We start from the raw sequence: 21,664 nt of genomic DNA on the forward strand, positions 1-21,664 counted from the left end.
ATGACAGCGAGGCAAGCGGGCGAGAGGAAGGGACGCCGGAGGGGGAGCGGCGGCGGCGGCGGCGGCGGCGGGTGAGGGGGCCGCCGCGGGCCGGGGAGGGGGTCGCGGGGGCCGGGAAGAGCCGGGACCCTGACTCGTAGCCCCGGGGCCCCAACTCGCCTGGCCACGCCCCCCCCGGAGCCGGAGCGCGCGCGCGCATGCGCCCTGCGCGGCGGTGACTTGTTCCGTCCCGGCGGGAGGCTGGCCCTGAGGAGCTAGTTGTCGGAGTGCGGGGAGGGAGGGAGCGGAGGGCCCTTGGGAAGAGGGAGGGGGCGAACCCGCCTTTCTCGCCCCAAGGAGCTCCAGCTGCTCCTCTTTGAAGCCCCAGCACACACACCCCCTGCGAGGTAGGTCGGGGCCCAGAGAGGCAGCCACGCGCCCGCGAGGTGAATTTGAACCCTAGTCTCTCTCCGACACCCCACGGGCTCTTGGCCCGACCTCAGGCACCGGCGGCGGCCGAAGAAGAGCAGCTCCCGAAGGCACGGAGGGCCGCCCGGCTGCACCTCCGAGGGCAAAGGGGGACCCGGAGGGAATCGCCAGCAGCAGGAGCCCCCTGGCCCATCTCTCTCTCTCGCTACACCAGGCATAAGCCGAGTTTGCCTATGTCTGCAGCACACCGCCCCCCCCCCCACCCATAGCTGTCAACTGGAGGCAGAGCAGAGCCAACCTGGCCAGAAGCCATCAGTGGTCCTCTCCTCCTGCATGACTTTGCCTAATCCTTTTCTAAAGCCATCCAAGTTGGTGGCCATCGCTGCTCCCTGTGGCAGGGAGTTCCAGAGGTTAACCGTGTGCTGTGTGAATAAGTTCTCTTTCCTGAGAGCTCTTTCCTGGTGTAAATTAATTTGTAGCCTGGCGGGATTACCGCAGCGTGGACTGTCCCTGAGAACCGTAGACTGAGGCTGCTGATCCCTTATTTTCAAATCCGAAACTTGACAGCTATGCCCCCGCCCCCAAATAAACCCACCCTAGAGGCTGGAAGTGTTCCTGAGGGGTGCTCAGGGTGCCGGATGTAGAGGTTTGGAGCTTTTAGAGTTAACAAGCTCAACCGGTTGTCCCACCCACAGGAGGAAGAGCGTCACCGGATGCTCTGTGTACTGTTGTACTTTGTAATGTGATACTTTCTGTTTCTGTTTTCCGGAGAACGGAGAGAAGGGAGTAGCCACCAACATGGCTTGCGACTCTCCCGGAATGTAATGATTTATGCCTTGTAAAATAAAGCTTCTAGATTAGAAAGAAGCCGGACTCTGTTGTCTGTAATATGCTGGCATGCACACCACCCGTTGCGTGAGAGAAGATAAGAAAAGAAAACTCTGCTGAATAGCACAGGAGACGGCATCAAGGAAAAGCGCTTCAGCAGGTACGCGCAGAGGAAGTGTGCCGGGCTCCGTTAGTGTGCAGAAATTGGTTTGAAGCGTTTCCAACAATCAAAAACACTTCAGGTTATGGATCCAAGCTTTTCCCGATTCTGGACTGATTCTGGAGCAGTTCCAAGGATCCAGAACGTGTGTGCCAAGCTGAGAAGTGCCTCCCTGGCTTGGACTGTGATGGAGCATCCAGGAAAGTTTGCTTTGCCAGCAGGAGCATTCAGCAGTCTGCTGAATGGCTCAGGAGCCTAAAACCTGCTGCCAGAGGTTGGAAGGCAGCAGGGAAGCCCAGATCGAGGGCTGCAAAAGCAGTTGTACCTCTCTGGTGAAACCCCCATCTGTGGAGCCGGGTAAGAAGCTACAGATTCGTGAGTACGCTACCCCTGGGCAAGATGGAGGGAGTCATAGCATTCCCAGCAAGGAGGAGGGAAGCTTTTGTTTGCAAGCACCTCCAGCCTCACAGCTTCAATGCAGAGGGCTGTTCCCTGAGAGCGTTGATGTTTTGGCCAACGCCTGTGAGGAGGAAGGTCTGGCCAGTGCTTGTGAAGCCTGGAAGAAGACCCTAGCCCAGTTTCACGGGGCTGAGGGACTGGCTGAAGTGGCTTTGGAAGGCTTGCCCCCAGCTCGGCTTATGGCTGTTGAGAAGCAACAGTGCCATGGAAAGCAGGAGGGGGGCCAGATCGCGTGGGCTTTGCTCCCAGAAAGGGAGGGGCTGTTTCCAAGTCTGAAGCCAGTGTAAAGGCTGTGTTTTGGCACGTAGCCTGCACCTGGTCTTTTGTTGACGTGCATGGCTGAAGATAAGGCCAAGGACATGACGTGTGGTACTGGCTATGAGAATCGCAACAGCTCTACCACAGCCCAGGCGGAAGAGGATGCCTATTGTTGTGATGCAGTCACCGAGGCAACGCTGAGAGAGGCCAACCCTGGTGGGCTGCGTGTGATGGTTGCCGTCGTCGTCGTTGTCGTTCCTCCTGGTGGACATGTGAGGAACTGCGAGTCTCCTACAGAGCAGTTTGAAGAACTGACTGTTGGATGCCAGAGACAGTATGTCGTGTTCAAAACAGTCAAGGGACAGATCCAAGGGACAGAACTGGCGTTTTCTTTGGTTGTTGACATAACTGTGTATCTGTTTATATCAAACCTTCTGTCCAATGTTTTTGCTGTTTGTTTTGTGATTATCACCTGTTCTGCTTGCAGGGGCCAGAAGATGCTTCTACGCGTGAAAGGCAGCCAGGACGGGCTGTTTGCTGTTAAGAAGTCTCAATCCAGAACAGGGGGAGGTGGCACTGATGGAATGTTTGCTCAGTGCACCAGTGTGCCCGTGCACCACTTATGTTTGTGTCAGTGGTACCAAAGGCTGGCACGTCGCCACTGGGACAGTGTGCTGAAGCAGCCTGAGTTCTCTGAAGGGTGCAAGTTAAGGGCATGTAACAGCTTTCTTGATTGCAGGGTTTGCAAGGTCGAGGAGTCGACATCCTGCTACCCCACGTCTGAAAGGGAAACCACGCGTCCCTTTTCCCTGGTTCATGTGGCTGTTTCTGAAGGGAAGCCAGAAGCTAACCTGGGGGGAGCGTGTTGTTCTGAGTGTTTGGCTGATGCTTTCTCTCACCACATGTGGTCTGCGTTGCTCAAGGAGGCAACTGAGGCAGCACCACTGGTTGCAGTGGAACAGCAGGTTTCTACTGGAGTAGGCTGTTCCCAGGTCCTCAGTGAGAGGGGGAGTAAGCACAGTGTGACTAACCTGCTTTCTTCACAGGTATGTGGTCTTGCAGAGAGGCAGCAAAGGATGCTGCATGCTGCCACTGAAGACATGCTCTTGGATGCAGAGTTTCCACAAGTGTTCTGGGTGGAACTGGGTGGTACCAAGGTTCTGAAAGTGTCTTTCTGTGGGTACGAACCCAGCTTGCGTAGCTGGAGGTTAGTTAGCCCAGATAGTGACCAGACCCAGGTTCTAGTCAGCAGGAGTGCTGAATTCTTTGAGCAGAATGGATTGGAACACATCCCTAGAAGCCCTGATGTTCTGGATGGTCCTGTCAGTGATGGACAGGCAGATACGCCACCTGCTGGTGGCGGTGGTGGTCCAGGTGGATCAGCCCCAAGAGGGGGTATTGCCGTGGTTTTGGCACCTGCTGGTGGCTCGGGCCGAGTTCCCGGTCATCACCAGGGTGCAGCGCAGCTAGTGGTGACTCCAAGGCAGCAGCCTGGGAGTGCACCCGCAACTCCTATGTCACGGACTAGGAGGCAGGCCACGCTTGGCGACTCTTTGTGTGGCAACTCTTCTCCAGGAGAGCCTGGCGCAGGTCTCGTCCTGGGGCAAGAGGGGGGTTCTTTGGGAGTGAAGCAGGAGCCCAAAGGCGCGCCAACGTCATCCTTGGGTGGTTCAGTTAGGATGCACAGGCGCAGCAAGTCTGTAGGTGAGATGCCTGACGTCAAGGACGTGCAGGTGGAGTCCAGTGCAACTGGAGCAGAGGGAGAATCTGAAGTGGTATCACAGCAGTATGCACGATTCACTGAAGGGATTCTGCCCGAAAGGTTCACGGCCACTAGCGTGAGTGCTTGTTTGGTTCAGTGTGAACCGGAGAGCCTCGTGAAGGTTCAATGGGTATCTCAAGGTGAGGCCCAGAAATGGCATGATGCCATGGTAGAGCAGGTAAGCTCAATGAGGTCTTTGGGTGTGTGCACAACCACGACGCTGTCAGAAGGTTGTTGGGTGTACAGACTCAAGACGGTAGCAACTGGCGAGTTGCAGTGCAAGGCTAGGTCAGTAGCCAGAGGTTTCACTCAGGAGGAGGGGGTCCATTGTTACGAGGTACTGGACGCGCTCTCTCTCAGAAGCGAAACCACGCGCATGCTGTTAGCGGTCGCGACTCAAAGCAGCTTTGAGGCAAGCCACTTTGGTTTGGATGCCTGTTTGGATTCCGACCTGGATGAGGAGAGGTACGAGGTACCTCCGCCAGGGTTCGAGGACAACGGGCCAAATCAGGTGTGGATTTTGCACGAGGCAATCACTGGCTTGAAGGAGTCAGCCAGAGATTGGTCCTCAGGCGTGCAAGAAGCTTTGAGAAAGCTAGGTGTCAGCCAGAGTTGTGCTGATAGCTGCCTGTTTCTGGCAGGAGTAAGCCCAGAGCAGGAGCTAGTTCTGCAGTCCAGTGCGGACATGCTTTACCTGGTGGAGACCAGGGGACAGGTGCAACGGTTCGCAGAGGAGCTTGGTCAGTCTTTCCAGCTCAGGAACCTAAGCCCTGTTGGTGTTTACCTAGGTGTGCAGGTAGACAGAGCCGAAGACGGTAGTGTCTTGCTCAATCAGACTGGCAAGGTAGTGCAGTCGTTGAAGAAGTTCAGAGTGTCTGAATGTGCTAGTGTCAGAACACCCATGGAGACGTGTCTAGGTGAGGACAGTCAGACCGGGGAACACTCTGAGTTCGAGAGCCCCGAGGTGTTTAGGTCAGCTCCTGGGAGGCTGTTGTTTCCTTCATGGTTGAGCAAACCTGACATAGCAGTTGCTGTGGATCTGTTCAGCAAGGTGGCTGCAAATCCCAGCATGCATGCCTGGAATGGCATGGTGAGAGTGCTCCAGAGTTTGCAGGAGACTAAGGAGTTTTGCCCGGATTTGTCAGCTACCGGTGAGCCCCAGCTCACGCGCTGGTGCGACGGCGGTTGGGCAAATTCCGAGGACAGGAAATCTGTGTCTGAAATGGTTGTACAGTGTGGAGGAGCTCTAGGCGGGCTGAAGTCCCGGTGCCAGAGCCTCATTGCTCGTTCTCGTGCAGAAGCCAGGTACAGTGCGTTGTCAGTGCTTTGCAGGGAACTGGAGTTCTATAGGTGTTTGGTCCAAGAGATCTGCGTTCAGAGTTGCCTGCCCGTGATGGTTTGGGAGGACAACCAACTCTGTTTGTTGGTGGCAGAGTCTGGACAAGTCAAGGCCAGACCCAAACACCTAGACGTTCTCTTTCGAGACGTGTGCGTTCAGACCGGCTTGGAGAAGCTGAAGTACTGTCCTGGTCAGGTGAACCAGAGGGTTGGGTTCACGAAGCCCCTGAGCTTCTAACGTCATGGGGAGTTCTGTGAGGGTTTGTGTGAGGTAAGCTGCAAGCTTACAACGCCCCTGTGTGCGGGACAAGAGGGGGTGTAGAGGTTTGGAGCTTTTAGAGTTAACAAGCTCAACCGGTTGTCCCACCCACAGGAGGAAGAGCGTCACCGGATGCTCTGTGTACTGTTGTACTTTGTAATGTGATACTTTCTGTTTCTGTTTTCCGGAGAACGGAGAGAAGGGAGTAGCCACCAACATGGCTTGCGACTCTCCCGGAATGTAATGATTTATGCCTTGTAAAATAAAGCTTCTAGATTAGAAAGAAGCCGGACTCTGTTGTCTGTAATATGCTGGCATGCACACCACCCGTTGCGTGAGAGAAGATAAGAAAAGAAAACTCTGCTGAATAGCACAGGAGACGGCAGCAAGGAAAAGCGCTTCAGCAGGTACGCGCAGAGGAAGTGTGCCGGGCTCCGTTAGTGTGCAGAAATTGGTTTGAAGCGTTTCCAACAATCAAAAACACTTCACCGGACCCAGGTTCAAATCCTCCCTCAGGCATGGATTTTGGTGGGCAGACCCTGAGCCAGTCCCACCCTCTCTGCCTCGCCTCCCTTCGCAGGGTAGCTGCGAAAACACAACAGGGAAGGGGAAGAACTGTGCATACGACCTTGAGCACCCTGCCAGCGAGCTGGTGCAGAGGGACGTTCTGGTGGATCAGGCCCTGCTGAGTTAGGGCAGGGAGGGGGCAGAGGGAGGCAGCTGGGCTTCTGCAGCTGATGAAGCCACAGGAAGGTTCCCGTCTGGGCTTGCGTGCAGCTGAGCCTGAGCCAAGAATGGGTAACGGATCCCAAGGGACAAAGTGCGGGGCACCCAGAGTCATGGCCTGTTCTCTCCCTCCCTCCCTCCCTCCTCATATGTGCGTGCAGGCGTTCATTTTTTGTTAACGCATGCATATTTAAGACAAAACCAGTGAAGAATCTTGTGCATGTCCAGCAAATTTATTATGGTGTTAGCCTTTGTGGATCCTGAATCCAGCACCTGACGCTTGATGTGTAATTCTGATGCCACACGTGAGTGTGAAAGGTTTGGGGAGGGAATGTTGGAGTGAAATGGCAGTGAAGTGGAAATTGGAACCGCCTGATATTTCAGTTGGAGCTTAAGTGTATGCAAAAGAAGCACAGGGACGCTTTGCCTGGAAGGGAGTCACAAAGATAATAAATAATAATAACAACAATAATAATAATAATAATTTATTTATACCCCGCCCATCAGGCTGGGTTTCCCCAGCCACTCTGGGCAGCTCCCAACAGAATATTAAAAACAGAATAAAACATCAAACATTAAAAAATGGAGTCTCAGGGCACCTCTCAGGGGCCAAGGCGGAAATTCCAAACTCTGCAGAAGATGTCAAACGCAATCCTGGCGGCTCAGGTGGTAGTGGTGGTCCAGGGCTGCAGAACCTGTGGAGGGGAGGACTCCCCAGACCTTCATAGAACTGAAGAGTTGGAAGGGACCCCAGGGGCCATCTAATCCAACCCCCTGCAATGCGGGAATCTCAAGCATCCATCATAGTGTGGAGAGTATCAGAGCCTAAAAGAGTTAAGTGCTCTGCTGTGACGCACTGGTCACTGTGTGGGCAGCTCACATTTGGTCTTTGCCTGTGTGTGCTGTTTTTTTTGGTTTCGTTTTCACCGACCGGACCAGTCATGGAACTGAGCACTCCGGGAGAAGATTTATTGTTTTTGTAAATAAACTCGGCTCGTTAAGAAGACAACGCTTCTGTGAATTATTGCTGTGCTGCCTTGGCAGTTACACACAAGCTTTCGCTGTGGCTTTGAACTCTGCTAATAGCCAGGAGTGGGCAGGCACAGAAAGCAAAGCAACGCAACGCAAGCCTGCCGGACCCTGGTAAACGCTACAAATTGTGGAACACCCAATTTCACAATCTAGCAGGTTATGGAAGTGATTTATAGCACAGTGTTAGCTGCAAGGCGCCCACGCAGCCAGCTGGAGAAGCCTGCTTTGATGCAGTCGGCATAAGGCACTGGAACTCGCTGGCAGAAGATGGACACAGAAGTGAAAGCAGCCATCGTTCCAGCCCAGGAAGGGAGCCAGGAGAGCTACTGAGTGAGTACGCTAAGAGCCCCAAAGGATCTGGGAGATGGATGGCAATAAGGACAGCTTTGCTCCACCTTTTGCACCCTTGAATGGCCAAAATTGGGAAGAATGGCATCAGCGTGCAAGGTTTTGGCTTTTGGGGATGGATCTTTGGGATTGTACATTAGCCCCCCCAGCGCCTGCTCCTGATGGAGCCACGCAGGCAGAGCTAAATGCAGCTGCTGCAGCAAGACGCAAAAATCAGAAAGCGCTTTGTGCCATAGTGATGAGCTGTGATGTTTCTGAGTTACCCCACGTCCAGCAAGCTGCATGTGCACATGAGGCTTGGCAAAATTTAGTACGTGTGCACCAGAGAGAAACAGCTGGAGCAAAACTACATGCTATGAGGCATCTGTTTGAGTTGAGGCTGCAGCCTGGAGAGAGCATGAAAACATGTTGCTAGCATTTTGGCTGCATTCCATAAGCTGTGGCAACACCAAATTGAGTTTGCAGAGGACGTTATGGTGTATATTCTTTTATCCAGCCTTGATAAGAGTTTTGAACATTTATGTCTCACGTTTGAGGCTATGCCCACTGCTGACCTGATGCTGCACTATGTTTCGGGGAGACTTTCAGATGAAGAGCAAAGACGCCAGAAAGAAGCAGCTGTTTCTGTTTCTAAGAGTGGCTGTGCTCGCAAAGAATGCAGTTTGGGAAGAAGCAGTGCACGCTTATGTTGGAAGCACTGTGTTCCTCCACTGTGCACGCTTATGTTGGAAGCAGATGTTATTGCTGCAACTCTCCCTCCCACTTGGCTAGAAACAGCACCTGGCAAGAGACATCAAAGGCCAGCCAATTAAGTTCCCATGGCAACCAACCCAGAAGGGGGAGAGGAGGCCAGAGGTCGTGGCAGAGGCTTGGAAAGAGACAAGGTTTTTCAGAACTTGTCTGCTGCCATGGCAACAGTCCGGGGAGGACAGAACAGCAAAATCAAAAAAAGCTCATACCAAGAACAAACTCAGTTGGTCTCTAAGGTGCTACTGGAAAGAATTTTTGATTTTGTTTTGACTATGGCAGACCAACACGGCTACCCACCTGTAGACAGAACAGCAGTTTATCTTGGATCATCAACTCGGGAGCCTCAGACCATCTATGCCCTGGTGGACAGTTACAGAACTGCAAAGAAGTTGCTGACAAGAAGCAAGTCAACTTGGCAGATGGAAGCACCAGGACACTTTCTTCTACTGGTTCTTATTTTATGCAGTGCTTGCATGCACAGCTAAATGTTTATGTGTTACCTGGCGTGACAAGTGGTTTGTTATCAGTGTCTGCATTGCTAAGAGATGGCTTTAAGGTCTGTTTTGAAGGTGACACATGCTCTATCTCCAAAGAGGGGGTAGTGCTAGTTAGTGTGAAAAGCCGAAGCAAGGATGGGCTGTTTGTCCTAGATGGGAGGGGGCAAACAGAAAGGAGTAACCCAGATACAGCGCAAGCACAGTGTGTCAATGCTCCTGTGCATGATAGGTGTCAACATCTCTGGCATTGAAGAATGGCGTATGTATGCTGGAAATATGTGAGCAAAGTACCAGAATGTGCTCACGGGTGCAAGTTAAAGTCATGCTCTAAATTTCTCGACTGCAGAGCATGTAAACGAGCTAAAGTCAAGAAGTGTAGCTACCCAAGGTCAAAACGGGTAAGCACACGGTCTTTTGAGCTTGTTCATATGGATCTGAGTGGTCCAATGGCTACCGCCAGTCTTGGCGGATCCCATTATGCTCTAGTTCTTGTTGACGACCATTCCAGAATGTCGTGGTTGATCCCATTGAAGGACAAGAGGGAGGTGGCCTCAGTGATAAAGGAATGGGTCATTGGAATTGAGCTTCAATTTTCCCTAAAAGTGAAAAGCTTTCAAAGTGACCGAGGCGGGGAGTTCCTAGGGTCAGATCTGAGGAATTTCTTTCGAAAAAAGGGCATTAAGCACAGATTGACCTATCCTGACAGTCCACAGGAGAATGGTGTTGCAGAACGCCGCAACCGCACGTTAGGGGAAGCTGCGGACGCTATGCTTTTTGATGCTAATTTACCCCAACGCTTCTGGGTGGAAGCCTGGCGGACTGCCAATTTTTGTTTGAATAGGGCCTACAATTCTGTTGTGAGGGACACACCCTATTTTGTACTGTATGGCAAGAAGCCCAAAGTGCATTTCTTCCGAATTTTTGGTTGTGAAGCCTATGTTCTTTTTCCCAAGTCCAAGAGAAGGAAGGGAAGCCCCAAATCAAGGAAGATGATTTTCTGTGGCTATGAGCCAAATTGTAAGGGCTGGAGATTTGTGAATTCAGAAGGGGACCAGTCACGTATCTACATTAGTAGAAGTGCTGAGTGGATGGGTGGAGGCGTGTTCACGGGAATCCTGATATTCTCCTAGACAGTCTAGATATGTCTGTTGATGAGGAAGGAGAAGTACAGGAACCTGAAAGAGTACCTAGCCCGGTAACTCCAAGAGCAGTGAGACAAGAAGTAAAAAGTGAGCCTACATCACCCACATCCAGTCACGAGGTGACACGGAGACGCAGTAAGTCACTGAGTGAGATCTCTGACACGAGGTCTGACTCTGATGTAGAGAAGTCAGAGGGGGTACCTGACGTTGTGCTAAGATGGTCAGCACTCACAACAAAAGGTAAACCACCCGAACGGTTCACAGCAACCAGTGTGTGGGCTTGCATGGCTCAATGTGAGCCAGAAAGCTTTGAAGAGGTTCAGAGGTTACCTCCAGAGGAAGCTAGCAAATGGCAGGAAGCGATGGAGAAGGAATTGAACTCCATGAGATCGCTAGGAGTATATAGTACCACACCTCTGCCAGAGGGCAAGCGAGCTGTTGGCAGCCGGTGGGTATATAGACTCAAACCCACAATATCTGGTGAACCACAATATAAGGCAAGGCTAGTCGCAAGGGGTTTCACACAGAAGAAGGGGTTGCATTTTACAGAAGTTTATGCTCCCACTTCTCGCATGCTTCTAGCATCAGCTGCTCAAAGAGGTTTCGCTGTGCATCATTTTGATATAGATGTATCTAAATGCAAATTTGGAAGAAGAGTTGTATATGTTGCCCCCACCAGGTTTCGAAGAGGAAGGTACAAATCTAGTGTGGAAGCTCCACAAGTCAATTTATGGTCTGCGACAATCGGCCAGAAATTGGAATTTGTATTTCAATTATGTCTTGGAAAAAATGGGTTTCCAGAAAAGCTTGGCGGATAGCTGCCTGTATCTGAAGGGCTCTCAGGAGCAACAGGAGCTACTGCTAGTTTTTGTAGATGACATATTTCTGGCAAGGAGCCAGAAACAGGGGCAAAAATTTGCTAAAGAGTTGGGCAAATACTTTAAACACAAGAACCTAGGACCGGTAAAAAACTACCCAGGAGTACAGGTTAACAGGATTGAAGATGGTAGTTTCATGCTCAGCCAGGAAGGCAAAATTGAGCAGATACTAGGAAAGTTAAGGATGTCTGACTGCAAGGGTGCTAGAACACCCATGGAAGCAAGTTTCATAAAAGATTCCCAAGTTGGGGATAAAGCTGTTTTTGAAAGCCCCAAAGTCTTCCAGTCTGCTTTAGGAAGTTTGTTATACTTGTCCCAGTGGACTCGACTAGACACTGTGTGGGCAGCTCACATACGGGCTTTTGGTCTTTGTCTGTGTCTGCTGGTTTTTTTTGTTTCGTTTTCACCAACCGGAGCAGTCATGGAACTGAGCACTCCGGGAGAAGATTTATTGTTTTTGTAAATAAACTCAGCTCGTTAAGACGACAACGCTTCTGTGAATTATTGCTGTGCTGTCTTGGCAGTTACACACAAGCTTTCGCTGTGGCTTTGAACTCTGCTAATAGCCAGGAGTGGGCAGGCACAGAAAGCAAAGCAACGCAATGCAAGCCTGCCGGACCCTGGTAAACGCTACAGATTGTGGAACACCCAGTTTCACAATCTAGCACATAGGTGGACCTCCCTCATGGCTGAACTGCAGTTCCCATCATCCTTGACCACTGGCTGCACTGGCTGGGCCTGATGGGAGTTGTAGTCCAGTCCTGGAGGCTCTCAAGTTGTGCTGCTGCCTGTCTCGGGCTCCTTCTTCTGCCTCTTGGCCTCATGCCCCTTCCCCCCCCCTTTCTCCTCCAGTCTCCCCCAAGCAGGATGTATCGTAAAGAGAAGAGCATCTTGCTGAAGGACAGCAGCCTGGCGCTGTACAACAACATGAGCGTCCTGCCCCTCCCAGCCAAACAGCTCACCTACTTTGCCAGTGTGCATGGCAGCACCGTCAGCATGGTGAGCGCCTCCGACGACGGCCTCAGCTTCTCCCACCGCCAGCTGCAGGCCAAGGAGGGCAGCCTGAGCGTCGGGGCCTCCATCATCACCCAGGTAACGGGGCTGGCAGGGAGGGAGGGAGGAGAGCCCGTCCCCAGCCGATCAATTCCCCACAGGGCAGCTGCTCTTCTGCTGTCACTGAGAAGCCAATATCGGCACCCTGAGGCGTCAACATTGGTCAGCCCAGAACATGCTGATCGAAAGGGTGATCGGAACAGGCTGGGGCGGAGAGGAGGCTGCCTGGCCAGAAGTGCAGGGCTTTATTTAAACTCAGCCACAGATCTTTCTATCAGAGTCCCAGTCCAGAATGCACAAAAGGAACAACAGAGATGGCAGTGCCTCTGAGCCCGTGCAGAATGCCTTTCCTTCACTATTGAGCCAGTCGCTGGCACTTTTCTAGGCCTGCTTTTAGCTCTGTGGTGTGGCTTGTGGGCGTGGTGGCATCTCAGGCAGCCTCCTTGGATCTCCTTGCCTTGCTCCCCACAGACGTAGAATCATAGAACTGTAGAGGTGAAAGGGACCCCAGGGAGTCATCTAGTCCAGCCCCCTGCAATACAGGAATCTCAACTAAAGCATCCCTGGCCAATGGCTGTTCAACTGCTCTGCTTAAGCACCTCTGAGGAAGGAGAGTCCAGCACCTTCCGCTGTTGAACGGCTCTTGCCACCAGCAAGTTGAGTCCTCCTCTGTCCCTCGAGGACCTGGTGTCCTTGCATTCCAGCTTTCGTGGAGCAGGCTGGCTCCTCACCCCAGACAGGTGACATGAGGAAGTCCACGTAAGACCCCTTGCCCAGAGCTTGGGAGAGGAGAAGGTCTCTTTGGCCCCCAGGTGGACAGCTCAGTGCTTAACAGGTGATGGCAGCCTGGTTGCCTTGGCTGCATTTACTCCACAGGGAGGAAAGAGTTGGAAGGCGCTTTGCACGCACTCTGAAGCATTGCCTTCCTCATTCAATCTCTGTGCTTTGCTCTTTGGCCAAGGGGAAGCAGGCAGGGGGCGGAGAAGGGAACCCTGCGTCTTCCTGCTTCCTCTATTTGCACCCTTGTCTTCCAGGCTGCCTGGTGTGTCCTCCCTTCCCGGGTCCTCTTGGTTCTGACTTCACGGAAGGGGATCCAGGTGAGAAATGGAGCCGGGTGCCACGGAAACCACTGCCCTAGAAAGGCCCCAAGCCAGTGACCTTCCAGACCCCGTCTTCTGGGATGCGGACCAGCCCCTGGGAACTGCCTGCTGGATTCTCCAGCGCCTCTTACCTTTCTCTCTCTGCTCTTTCCCCCTTCCTCCAAGATGTACGAGTCGGACGGGTCCATCATGGTCTACTGGCATGCCCTGGAGGGCTTGGAGTCACCCCCAGGTACCCTTTCTATTCCTGGCAGGAGGATCTCTTGGGAAGGGCACCTGTTTGCGAGTGCAAAAGTGGGCTTGCCATATTTCAAACAGTGAAAATCCATTGAGCTTTCCTATCTCAAGCAGCAGCAATAGCAGGTTCCACCTTTTTTGTCCAAGACAGGAGATATTCCCCTCCCTTTAAAAAAACACAAAACATTTCAACAATAAGTACAAGTTGTCTCAGTACTGTGGAACATGCCGCCACTAGAAATTCAGTGGGCGCCTTCTGTGCCAACTTTTAAACACCTGCTGAAAGCCTTTCTGTTTTGCCAGGCCTTGTTGTTGTTTAGTCGTTTAGTTGTGTCCAACTCTTTGTGACCCCATGGACCAGAGCACGCCAGGCCCTCCTGTCTTCCACTGCCTCCCGCAGTTTGGTCCGACTCATGTTGGCAGCTTCGAGAACACTGTCCCACCATCTTGTCCTCTGTCGTCCCCTCCTCCTTGTGCCCTCCATCTTTCCCAACATCAGGGTCTTTTCCAGGGAGACTTCTCTTCTCATTGCCAGGCCTATGCAGTCCATTAAGAAGTACAACTTTCCACAGTGCTCTGATGATGTTTGTTTTTAATGTATTTTTGCTTTTAACTTTTTATTAATCTATTGCTTGTTTTATGTAAACCACTGTGAAATATTTTTTATGATGCAGCAGTATATAAATACTTGTATAGATAAACAAACATCACATTTCCAAAACAGGAGCTATAAAACACCCTCTTTTCTTAACACTGGAGACCAGTTACCAGTGGGGCAGGCTCTCCCCTCAGATACAATTTGTAGTTTGGAATCCTCCTGTCTCATATTCCTGTAGGCTCCTTCTCTTTCCCTCTAGTCCTGATGTCTTCTCTGAAGTTGTGTCTCAGCAGGTCTGAGAAGAAGCAGAGAATGGAGGGGAAGAAGAAGAGGCCTTGGAGCTGAACTTTTTAGAAGCCCATCCCTTTTCTGAATTTGCATTGATTCCTCCTGCTGGGGACGTGGCAGTGCACCTCCCTGGCACATGTCTCCTGCCCACTTGGAGGGGTGCACTTTCACCCCCAGGGAGCTCTGGGGCAAAGACCCCCAGCCAGCCAGCCCTGGGCCTCTGCAGCCGCCTGATCTCTGCATTTTTTCCTTTCCAGGGAAGGCCGTGTTTGCTCGAGGGATCGCGGCAACCGGACAGCGCTTTGTTTGTGTAGGTGAGGAAGCAGGAAGGAAATGTGGGTGGGTGGGGGGGAAGGTCAGGGGAGGAGAGCTGAGGACAGGCAAAGGCACTGCTGGGCAGGGGGGTAACCCCATTGCTGTGGGTGAGAGTAGTCGAGCCTCTGAGAAGCGCAATGCCTGGAGCCTCAGTTTGCTGTGTCAGTGGCAGCAGTTGCAGAAGGGATTGGCGTCATGGCTGAATTTCACGGAGACACGTTTGGCCAGCGGCCGGCAACCTAAGGCCCATGGGCCACAAGCAGCCCACGGGGGTCGTTTAACCTGCCCAAGAGCCACCCCCGAACCGAGCCGCCCACTCGGCGAGTCCCCAAGTGCTGCACTAAACTGGCGCAGCGCGGCACAGGGACTCGCTTCCGCGACACCGGAAATCGCATCTGCGCAGACGCCAGAAATCACGATCCGGCTGACGGAGGGATCTCCGCTGGAGTGAACCGGCCCAAGCGAGGTAAACCTTGCTGACCCCAGCGTTTGGCGGTGGGAATGGAAAGCTGGTGGCACTGTTTTGCGAAGTTAGCCAGGATCGCCAGATAACTCCAGAGACTTGTTCGCCCTGCGTGAAGGCAGATTCCCCCGGGAGAGGGCTGCAAGGAAGGTTGGTGCGGAACGGGTTGCCACGGTGAGCTCACCTGGGCAGGTGGGAGGTTGCTCCTGCGCAGGTGAAGTGACTGCTGCTTCAGAAACCCCTTGCCTGCCTTCGCTCTGCAGGGACGTCCCTGGGGTCCGTCCTCGTCTTCGATGTCCCTGCCAAAGGCACCAACATCACACTGAGCGAAGTCCTCGAGAAGCATGGCGACTCCATCACCGACATTGGCGCCGAGCTGTGCGAGCAGCCGGTAAGGAGGAGCCGGGAGCTGCCGGGTGGGTGCTGCTCCCACAGGGCCCCCAAAGCCCCCTGCTCGGGGGGAGCTGCTGCTGCTTCACCTGGGCGTGACCTCACCTTGCCTTGGTTGCTGCTATCTCCTTGGGCTCGTTGGGAAGCAGATGGAGTCCCATTTTGGCCCCAGGCGCTTTGCACCCAGTCCTTTGGCCTGAGTTAACAGCTGGCTTTATTCTCCCGGTCACCCGCAGAGTGTGCCTGGGTCAGGGGGTGCTTTGGTTGGCGCTGCCAACCCCTCTCCGCAGTCCACGCGACTGGCAAGGCCTGGTCTGAAGTCTGCACAGCTGGCTTTCCAGGTTCACTGCAGGGGCACCCTAGGAGGAGGATCATTGCAGGGTGCTTCTGTGGCAAGCCAAGAGGCCATGGGCCAAGACATGGGTCCCCTGTCTGCATCCTCCGTGCGGCAAGGGATCACACCAAAGAAGTCATAGAATCCTGGAGTTGGAAGGGACCCGAGGGACATCTAGTCCAACCCCCTGCAAGGCAGGAATCTTAGCTAAAGCATCCCTGACAGGTGGCCATGCCATGTCATGACAGAAGTCCTGCAGACTTTTAAGCACCACCCTCAGCAGTGCATGGTACCCAGCTATGCATCTCCTCCTCATGGGCTTTGCACGGGTGTGTGGCGGCCAAGCGTCGTGGGGGCAGTGAGCCGATTCTGCCCTTTCCTCCCGCTGCAGGAAGGAGTGCCTGATTTGGTGACGGCAGATGACTCTGGAGCCTTGTGCGTCTGGTTTTCTGGAGAGAAGTTCACACTGGCCAACAAGATCCCAGCTTCTGAGTAAGCGCGGAAAGAGAGGGGCCTGCTCTGGGGACAAGAATTTGGCTCTCCTGAAAGCACTCGACCCCAAGAGAGATGGAAACTAAGCCTTGACCGCTCTGGCCATGAAGGGGGGGGCAGGGGAGAAGGGAGGAGCAGAGCACACTGCCCTGAACCCAGGCCAGCCCTGCCCCACTCCAGGGCCTGAGCAGAAGCAGGCTGGCCCAACCTCTTTGCCAGTCCTGTCCAGAGGTGCCCCTGGGGGTCAAGCCTGGGGGCCCCTGCATGCCCAGCAGTTGCTCTTGCTGCCCCCCCCCCCCCCAAGCAGCAGCCTTCCCCCTGGCACAGGAGCCTCACCCAATACCCACCCCACGTCCAGGTGCACCTGCTCCTCCGTCAAGCTGTGGAACGGGGTCATCGCGGCTGGTTACGGCAACGGGCACATTCGCCTGTACGAGGCAGCAAGCGGGATCCTGCGAGCGGAAGTCCGCGCTCACGCCCGCTGGATCTATGCCCTGGACGTGGCGCCCCTCTCGGGGAAGGTGAGCCCATCCTGCGTTTGAGGAAGTCGGGATCTCTCAGGAGGGTTGAATGGTGGGGCAGGGTGGAGCCCTGCAGGTGCAGTAGATCAGGGGAGAGAGAGTCATGGAAGTGTCTGCCTTCTGGGAGAAGCACAGACCAGTTGCATCTCCTCTCCTTCCGGCTCCATCGCATGTGAAAGGCGTCCTCTGACTGGGCCACTGACAAGCCAGACAGCAGGTTTGGGCAGGAGTGAGCCTGCACCAGTGGAACTCCTTGCCCCAGGATATAGCAAAGACTAACAATTCAGTGGCTGAATGGGGGATCCGTACGACCTGTGCCAAGGGGCCAGGAGCTGTGGTGACAAAAGTGCCACCGCTCATCTCAGAGAGAGGCTCTCTCCAGCGCCTGCTTGCCTGCCCTTGGCCTCGCTGGGCTTCTGCTCCCTCTGCCTGGCAACAGCCACCCTTTGCTCATGCTCTCGGTCGCTCCACCCAGGAGAGCTGCGCCATGGCCAGGCCAGGGTTCCAGAACACAAGGGGGTTATTGGGGGTGTGTGTCATAGGGTTGTTGTTTTTATGTTGATTTTGTGGTTTTTATGTTGATCTTTTCTGTGAACCGCCCTGAGACCTCCAGGTATAGGGCAGTATATAAATTCAATAAACAAGAATAAATAAAGGGAGGCCCGAGCCCCACTGACTCCTCCTCTCCCCGCACAGCTCCTGTCGGCAGCAGAGGACTCCTTTGTGCAAGTCTGGAAACTGAGCCCCAGCCATGACACTGAGGGCATTGAGGTAAGGCTAGCTTGCCTGGTTGGATGGCCACCTGTCATGGATGCTTCAGCCGAGATTCCCGCATTTCGGGGTTGGACTAGATGACCCTTGGGTCCCTTCCAGCTCTTTAGATTCTAGGATTCCTCCAGGCACTCCTCCCAGGGGCATATCTCCAATTGCTCGCCCACCCCACACTCCGCCTTGGCCGAGGACTCCACATCGCCCCCTGGATTGTGTTCAGTGGGGATTCTCCACCACTGGATGTGGCTCCCGGGCTCCGCTGGGGGCTCATCCATGCAACCCGCTTCCTCCTCCCGGGCCTGTGATTTGGAACTTGGCGGAAACAGGAGCATCCACACTGAGGGGGGGGGGGGCTGGCGCTGTTCCCTAGTAGAGTTGCAGACATTTCTGACAAACCTTAAAGGAGGGACAGAAGCCCTGTGGCTGGATTGGGCCAACGGCTCTGCCTCTCTGTTCCCACAGAATCATAACCTTGTCGAGTTGGAAGGGACCCCCCAGGGCCATCTAGTCCAACCCCCTGCCATCCAGGAACATTCCTCTCCTAGGAACCCAGGAAGTTGCCTAAAAGTCTACCATCCCGAGTGCTGTCAACACTGGCTGGCAGCAGCTCTTTGGGATTTCAGTCAGGGTCCCCTCCAAGCCTGCCTGCGAGGTGCCATTCGAGATTGAATCGGAGACCTTCTACCATGCCGAACAGTCTCTCTGCCCCTGAGCTTTAGCCCTTCCCATGGCAGCCCAACACCCCCCTCAAAAAACAACAGGGTGCTTCCTCCCCAATCGGTTTCCAAATGAACCGCACAGCCTTGAAGCGACATCCTCGTTTGCTTTAAGCTGAGCAGCCGGTCTAGAGGGCAGAGGCTGCGGGAGCCCAGGGCCTCCCAAGGGCAGCGGGGCAGGAGGAGGATGAAAGGGATTTGGGTGGCTTATTCCCTCTCCCCCACCCCCACCCCCAGTGCCCCAGTCAGAAGAGGAAGAGTTGCAGCAAGCCCACCGCTCTCTTCCTGGCCCCGCCAGAGGATGGGGGTCAGGGAGTTCCTCTATGGTAGACGCCCAGAATGACGTGCCGCCCCCCCCCCAAATCTCTCCGCAGATTCAGCACTGCCACGCGGAATGCGTGACCGACACCATGATCTGTGGCGCCCGCTTCTGCAACCCTGAGGGCAGTGCCTTTGCGGTCACCGGCTTCGAGCTCAGCGAGATAATCCACTATGTCCTGGTGTAGCCCTTCCTGGCCGCAGGAGAGGGGACCATCTGGAGGCAGGTCTGATGGGGACAGGCGGACGGACGAAACAGGCTCTCTGGGCATCCTGCAGAGGGGAACAGGCATCAGGGGCCCAACTTGTCCCCCTTTTAGGGCCACAGCCCCACAAGCACTCCCTTCCACTGTCTGCACTCCGGGCGAGGCAGGGAGCACAACTCCTCATGTGACACACACACCCCTTGCTCTCACCGTCATGCTATTCAAAGCCCCAAGGAGCTGCTGTCTCTGCCTTGCCCCCCCCCAGCTGACCACTCACTCTGGCTCCAGAACCAGGGACACCACCATCCTTGCCCAGCGGATGGGGGAGAAGAGCCGAGAATCATTTCCCAGGGCCCTCACACTCACAGACCCAAAGAACTTGAAGGGGGAGAGAGAAGAACCTGCCCAGGCACGCTGGAAGGATGATTGCTTCCCCCATCTGCCCCCCCCCCCAAATCTTAGTAATGTATCCTCTTCCTCCTGTTAGAAAGGCACTTGTCAAGGGTGGTGCTGGGCCCCAACCAGGCAGATAAAAGTTGGCCGCTGTCTCTGATGGAAGTGGGCTCCCATCGCCCAGCCCCATGGAGTGCTGGGATCCAGGCTGAAGTGGCGCTTGGCCCGGAGGGGGCACAATTCTGAAAGGACGGCCAGGTGCAGGCCTGCCCCCCCCCCACCGCCAGGCCTGCCCCTCCTACAGCTTTTCTCCCGGATGCAAAGGGCCAAGTGCTGGTGGGAGTCCCTGGCCTTGCCCCCCCCCCCGCCCTGCAGCTGCCTCTTGCTTGGGATGGGGGGGGCACTAGTTTTTCCAGCTAGGCCACAGCTCAGCCCTGCTGCTCTCTGCCTCCCACCAGGAGAGGCTACACAGGAGGGTTAGCCTACCGATGGCCACATTTATTTATTTTTTACATGTATTGCTGTAGCAAGAAACGGAAAGTTAAGGAGAATCTGAGCAACAGCTCTTCAAACCAACCATGCAGGGGGCAGGGAGCCATGTTAGGTTGTTTCTAGCGCCAGGTAGAGGATCAGCCCAGCACCAGGACAGGACTAGTCCCCACCCCCTTTCCTGGCACCTGGCGGACTGGAGATTCGCAGGTTCCCCTGGCCCAAGAGCAGCGAGAAGCCCCCAGGAGTTTTGCGTCCAGAGTTTTCGCCATTTCTGTCTATGAGCTGAAGTGTGTTTTGCTAGATGAATAAAGATGTTAACTGCTAGCCACCAGCCTGGAAGCATTTGTCTGATTTTGGAAAGGGAAAATGCCTCTTGCTTTTCCACCTCGTGGCCACAGCGTGTGTGTGGATACGGCGGTCTCACAACTTGTGCGATTGCAGCTTTGCATGGGAGGCAGGGAAATGAATGAATGGAGTCAGAAAGGGCAATTTGAGATCTCACACCCTCCTCCCAGAGGCCTGTAAGTGAGGCAGAGGGCAAGGCCCGCCCCAGACCTGTTGGGGGGTTTCCTGGCTATGCCCCATTTTGCATGCGCACCCCCAGAACCAGACCCTGGCATAAGGTGCCAGCCCACTGGAGTGCGTGCCGAGTGGGTTTCCATGACTTTGCCCAGCTCTTCCTTTAAAAGGGTAATCCTTTACCCTGCTGCAAAATGGGAATGCATAATATAACGGTCCAAGCCAGAAAGAAAACAGCCCCCTCCACGTCCGACATTGCTTTTGGCAGGATGGGCCCTTCTGCCCTGTGGCTCCCTTAAGCAACATCGCTGCCTCTCGGGTTACAGTGGGGGGACATCGAGGCTGGTCTTGCTGCTCCGCTACCCCAGGGGAGAGACTGAGGGAAGGAGCCGCCGCTCCAGGGACGTGCCCCCCCCCAGGTGACCTCCGCCTGTAGTCAAAGGGGACCAAGGGGAAGGGGGTCCTCTGAACCCAGCGCTTCCCTCTTGACTGCACAGAAGAGCAACAAAGAGCCTCTGGGCCAAACTCCAAGGCCAGCTCCTGCTTGTGTGGAAGTGGAGGAATGCCAACTTGGGCAGCCGGCGGGGGGTGGGGTGGGGTGGGGGGTGGCTGGAAGCAGCCAGGCCAGCTATAAACAGGCTCCGATCACATTTCTCCCTGCCCGGGCAGGGCAGCCTTCTCCCTGTTTGGGCAGCCTCCTCCTCCAGGGCTCTTCTAGAAGCGGCCAGGCTGCTGCCCTGCTCATGGCAGCAAAGGATTCCTGCAAACCAGGAGGCCTCTCGCCTCTGCCCACATCAAGGGGCCTGGGGGCAGGGGGTGGAGGGAGCTGCTTGGCGGAGCCTTGGGGAAGGGGCTCCTCTCTGGGCTGTTCTGCAGCTCCAGCCCAAGCCCCCCAGGGCCAGAAGGCAGCTGCAGGCCCTGGAAGAAGACGGGGCTTGCCAAGGGAAGTCAGGCGCTCCGTGGAGCAGCACACTCATGACTTCAGCCCCAGCCAACATTTCTCTCTTGCCTCCGCCACTGAGCCTGCTGCAAGAAGGGCTTCTGGAGAAGGCAAAAGGCAGAGACCCTGCTCCCTAGGAGGACTAGCAACATGGGGAAGTGCAGGCAGGTTCAGCCACTCCTGCTGTTCTGTGCACAAGGAATATCCTCTCTCCTCTTCTGCAGTTTCTAGCAGGTGATATTCAGAAGCGTGGCTGCCTCCAGCCGCCAACAGACCTCTCCCTTTTGTAGAACCACCCAGGTCAAATAACACCCAAAAGAACCAAGGTCACGACTGACGTTATGCCAAACACACAAAGATCGTAACCGGCTGATAAAGTAATCACAATTCTCATCAATTGCACATATAAACAAGTGTAATACAAATCTCAAACATAATAATAGATAGGTACGATAGGCCTGCCTTGGGACCTTGATCTGTAATATGTGGATCCCATGATACTTATGGACACATGTTGATGGCATATATTTACAGCTGAATGGTTGTACCTATCTATTATTATGTTTGAGATTTATATTACACTTGTTTATATGTGCAATTAATGAGAATTGGAACCACCCAGGTCGCCTGCCTCCTGCAGGCAGGAGTTCCACAGTTCCTTTCAGCCATCCTG

The 21,664-nt window shown here is 54.4% G+C and overlaps 1 protein-coding gene across 1 annotated transcript; it reads left to right on the top strand.

The window, feature by feature from the left end:
• The first annotated feature begins 43 nt into the window (after positions 1-43).
• Positions 44-18,698, top strand: WDR54 (WD repeat domain 54). The gene is made up of 10 exons (XM_033161156.1): positions 44-61; positions 11,697-11,937; positions 12,933-12,995; positions 13,164-13,230; positions 14,379-14,435; positions 15,163-15,290; positions 16,015-16,115; positions 16,474-16,636; positions 17,333-17,407; positions 18,498-18,698. Exons 2-10 carry the CDS (start codon positions 11,713-11,715, stop codon positions 18,627-18,629), a joined length of 1,011 nt encoding a protein of 336 aa, XP_033017047.1. The 5' UTR covers positions 44-61; positions 11,697-11,712; the 3' UTR covers positions 18,630-18,698.
• The last annotated feature ends 2,966 nt before the right edge of the window (positions 18,699-21,664 follow it).

Source organism: Lacerta agilis, chromosome 9, assembly GCF_009819535.1.
Source record: "Lacerta agilis isolate rLacAgi1 chromosome 9, rLacAgi1.pri, whole genome shotgun sequence".
NCBI lineage: Eukaryota > Metazoa > Chordata > Lepidosauria > Squamata > Lacertidae > Lacerta > Lacerta agilis.

Coding starts and splice junctions, on each gene's coding strand:
- WDR54 (XM_033161156.1), top strand. CDS start 11,713: ATGTATCGTAAAGAGAAGAGCATCTTGCTGAAGGACAGCAGCCTGGCG. Junction 12,996..13,163: donor CTTCACGGAAGGGGATCCAG/GTGAGAAATGGA, acceptor CCTTCCTCCAAG/ATGTACGAGTCGGACGGGTC. Junction 15,291..16,014: donor CCGAGCTGTGCGAGCAGCCG/GTAAGGAGGAGC, acceptor CTCCCGCTGCAG/GAAGGAGTGCCTGATTTGGT.